This window comes from Pongo abelii, chromosome X (genome assembly GCF_028885655.2).
Source record: "Pongo abelii isolate AG06213 chromosome X, NHGRI_mPonAbe1-v2.0_pri, whole genome shotgun sequence".
NCBI classification, from domain to species: Eukaryota; Metazoa; Chordata; class Mammalia; order Primates; family Hominidae; genus Pongo; species Pongo abelii.
Genome location: NC_072008.2, coordinates 124,832,183 through 124,836,332, shown reverse-complemented (window position 1 = coordinate 124,836,332; position 4,150 = coordinate 124,832,183). Strand labels below are relative to the sequence as shown.

General features: G+C 46.1%; 1 protein-coding gene across 1 annotated transcript; it reads right to left on the bottom strand.

Moving 5' to 3' along the window:
• Nucleotides 1–223: 223 nt before the first annotated feature.
• CT47C1 (cancer/testis antigen family 47 member C1) lies at nt 224–3,725 on the bottom strand. Its single transcript, XM_024240414.2, has 3 exons — nt 2,897–3,725; nt 1,863–2,015; nt 224–821 (listed from the first exon to the last, which is right to left on the bottom strand). The coding sequence occupies exons 1-2, from the start codon at nt 3,723–3,725 to the stop codon at nt 1,894–1,896; spliced, it is 951 nt and encodes a 316-aa protein (XP_024096182.1). The 3' UTR covers nt 224–821; nt 1,863–1,893.
• Between the last annotated feature and the right edge of the window lie 425 nt (nt 3,726–4,150).

The following is a 4,150-nucleotide window of genomic DNA, read 5'->3' as shown; positions in this document are numbered from 1 at the left end:
GTTTGGGGACCAAACTTTGAGAACCACTGCTCCAAATCAAAGTCTGGGCCCAAGCTCAGCAATACCATGTGGCTTCCAGGCAACCTGGGCCATCCATGAAGTTTTCTTCAAAACCATGCTCTAGAGCAGTATTGTCCAATAGACATGTAATGTGATCTACATGGGTAATTCTAAATGTTCTAGTAGCCACATTTGAAAATAAAAAGAAACCAACAAGAACTTTAATATTTCATTTTAATTCAAGTATTATCATCTCAACATGTAATCAGTATGAAAATCATTAGTAAGATATGCAATATTATTTTCACGCTTACAGCACATATTAAACAGACTAGCCATATTACAAGTGCTCAGCAGCCACAACGTTACTAGTGACTAAGGTAATAGACAGTACAGCTCTGAAGACTTGAGCCCCATCTCTCTCTTTTCAAAAATGGTTTTAAACTTGACGTTTTAATTGACTTTTGGATGCAGTAAAAGAATTTAAAACAGTCTTACTAAATGGTGGAAAGTAATACCTTTCAATGAAGGTATGGTGGGCCAAAACAAAGAGGTAAAAGAGAGATTTGAGTCAGAATTATTTATTGAAAAATCTCCCCGTTTCAATTTATTCATTTAAAACAAACTTTTACTTCTAACTTGAACAATCACTGTCAAATACATTTGTGAAAGATAAAAGTTAGATGTCACTAGATATCACTTTTAAGGTAATGAACTTTGGAATGATATGTGTTAAAATTCTCACAGGCATCTGGATAAAATAAAATAAAAACAATGAACAACAGAGTCTTCTTTCTTCATCTTCTTTCTATTCTTCCCAACTACAGAATGAAATGAGAAAAAAAATAAACAATGGTACATAACCAGCACCAGTGACTTTCTAAATAGAAGAAAATGGCCAGCTCTGTGTATATCTGCAACATTTGTGTGCTGTATCTTAAACAAGTAGAAAAGAACACCTTTTCCTTTTGTAACTCGCAAGCTTAGATATCAGGGTGCTTGTGGAACTGATGGTTCCAGTCAAATGATCACACCAACCTTGTCTCCCTAGCACCAGAAAAGCTTGTTGTTGTTTTTACATGAGAGGCAATTCTGGGGTTTAAATAAATCTCTCAAGCTTTAACAGCCTGTGCTAGTTCCACAAATGATACTCCCTTACTCTCCCAGACCCTTGGTTTCCATATCTACCATATGGGAAAGAAGCTGTTTTGAAATAATACAGCTGTGAAAATGAAAAAAAAAAAAAAAAAGAAAAAATGTTAACCATTTAAATATACTCAAAGACAGATATGCCTTAAGATTTAATTACACACATTCTTTTCATTTGTCACATAAAATACAAAGATATATAGCTAAACAAATATTTAGGTATTAGTCATTAAATGTGGTCCTACTTGAAATTCTTAGCTTTTTGCTATTTGTAAGTAGTCACTTTGTAAAAGGCATTGAGTTGTCTTCTAGTTACTATGGGAGCCTGCATTTCTGTGGCTAAGTAATGAAGTCCCAACTAATGTGTGGCCCAAGCAAGTTAGATGCTGCGTCTGGCAACTGTTTTCTACACAAATATTGATCTTAGGTAGTAGGTCTGATACATTTGCCACTTGTTAGTAGTCCTGCAGCCAGAGGACAAAAGACCTCAACATGAACAAATGAGTAGCCATGAAGTGTATTTCAGAACACACTGCAGTTCATATTACTAGGTACATGAATATTCTAGTAACATTTTAAGTAAGTTAAATTGAATTCTTAAACTAAAACTTTTTCTTAATTAATTTACTGGGAATTTTTTTTTTAAATAAAACTGTCAGCAACAGGTAAATGCCAGGAATAGTTGAGTGATTCTCAAAGCTATACACCGATACCTGGATTTTCTCTGCTTCCCCTCTGCTGCGTCTAGGTCCCTTTGGAGTTCTTCACCTTGTTTTCCGCATCCTTCTCTTTCTCTTCTTTCTCTTCCTCGCCTGCAGCATCTTGAGCCTCTTCATCCCACTTTTCATGCTGATATTTAGTGACTTCTTTAGTGAAGAATAATACAGATGTTGGGACCAGACATTCACAGAAAATATAGCCCAATTTATAACTAGCAGCGGCACCCAGTACTCCACCCTCAGGAGAAGCAGGAGGATAGACTTAACTAAGGAAGGAATAGCTGGGCACCTTCTTACTGGTTTTCACAACAGTGCCATGGCCCTCACGTTGCTGCTGCTTGATCATTTCCACAGTGACACTATTTCCCTTTTTTCCAGTAAATCTCCCACCCAAAGCTGCTGATTATTTCTAGTTCTTTGGAGAAGAGATCAGAATCATGGTGTCTGATCTCATTCTAAGTGTTTTGGTCAGAACTTTGTTGGGAAAATATTTGTTGCCTCAAAAGACAAATTATATGGTGAAGCTCATTGGTTCCTCAACCCCCTGAATGTTTCATTTTTACCAAGGGCCCCTGTATGCTTCATCATTTGGGGATCGACTTTCTAAGAATCTTTACACTTTGAAAAGTCATGAACAAAAAAGGATGCCTGCCATTTGCCTGTTCTTTTCTTTCCGTTGTCTCTTGTTTCCTGCCGAGCTCCCTCCTGAACCCCTATCTACCTGGCCATTCATCTGTGGGCCCCCCAAATGGCATTGATGATCTCAGATCTTCTATCAAACACAGGTTGGTAGAGGGCAGCATGTTTTCTAAAAAATCATAGAGGTCGTTAGAGAATTGGGCTTCGACTCATTGGGACACATCTGGCCTTAAGTTTCAGGACGGCCCTGACCCCCACTTCACCACCCGAGGCCCCGACCCCCACTTCACCACCCGCTTCACCAACTGTGCGTGCACCGCGGCCCTGCCTGGAACCCTTGGGTGCACGGGTCCCTGCCTCCCCGCCACTGCAGATAGCCCGTTCCTCACCCTCAGGTGCAGCAGCTTCCTCTGTGGCCGGTTCCTCCGCGGCCGGTTCCTCTGCGGGCTCCTCCTCTGCAGCCGGTTCCTCTGTGGCCGGTTCCTCTGCGGCCTCCTCTGCAAGCTTCTCCTCTGCGGCCTCCTCTGTGGGCTTCTCTGAGGCCTCCTCTGCGGGCTCTTCTGCAGGCTCCCTGGCTATCTCGGCTGGGTCTGCTGGCACCTCAGGCTCTGGGACTGACGCGGCCTCCTGGAGCTGGCCCAGGCCCTCGCCCTCAGGGCCCGCGGCCCCCGCGCCCAGCCTCTCATGCACCAGCAACAGCTGGGGCTCTTCTGAGCCACTGGGCGCCGCAGTGCGGTGCCTCGGCATCAGGCGGCCGCCACGCATCCCGATCAGGATGTGGTCGTTGTGATAGATGCGGCAGAGAAGGGAGTGGACCATGTCCAGAAACTCCACGCGAAAGCCTCTTATGGGGTAGCGACGGGCGGCCGCGACCAAGTCAAAGTTGTCTGCCTCGTTCCTCTCTTCCTCCTCCTCCTCTTCTTCCTCCTCCTCCTCCTCCTCCACCATTTCCACTACTATCCTGATCTCTGAGTCTTCCTCGGCGTTCCCACCCCCGGGGGCTGCGGCCAAGCCTGCCGCCTGCTCACCCTCCTCCTCCCCGAGGCCTCTCATGGGCCCTGCGACTCCGGCCACCTCGGCCGCGGGCACCGTGTTGCCACTTTCGGGGCCAGAGTCACCACCCTCCCGGTCACCTCCGGCCTCGGCCTGCACTCCCTCCTGGCTCACTGAGGCCTCCTGGTCCTCTTGGATAGGGTCTCGATCTCCTGTGGCAGACATGACGCCAGTCAGTGCCTCAACTGGAGTGGCGACTAGGCTGAGGTGACGACGGTGAAGACGGTGGCCACTGACGTGGCTGTGGCTGAGGGGAGGTGAGGGGCTGGGCTGCTGAGAGAATAAGAGTCTGCCTCCTTACTGAGGGAATGTCTGTCTCTGAGGACACCCTAAGGTGGGAAGGGCAGGGAGCTGATCCCAGGAGCCTCCCGCCGAGGTTGGCCTGAGAGGACTTAAACAAGGCGGGAAAGATTCAGGTTGGTAAGTGACAGGGAGCGGAACTGGAAGGGTCAAGGAGGGGCTCTCAGTGAGCTCTAAGCTCATTTGCTGAAAACATCAGATTGACATGCTCTGCGTCCAATGAAGATCAAGGCCCTTAAGCTCTAGGACAACTCAGAATCCAGAACTCTACCTTTTCTTTGAGGCCTTAG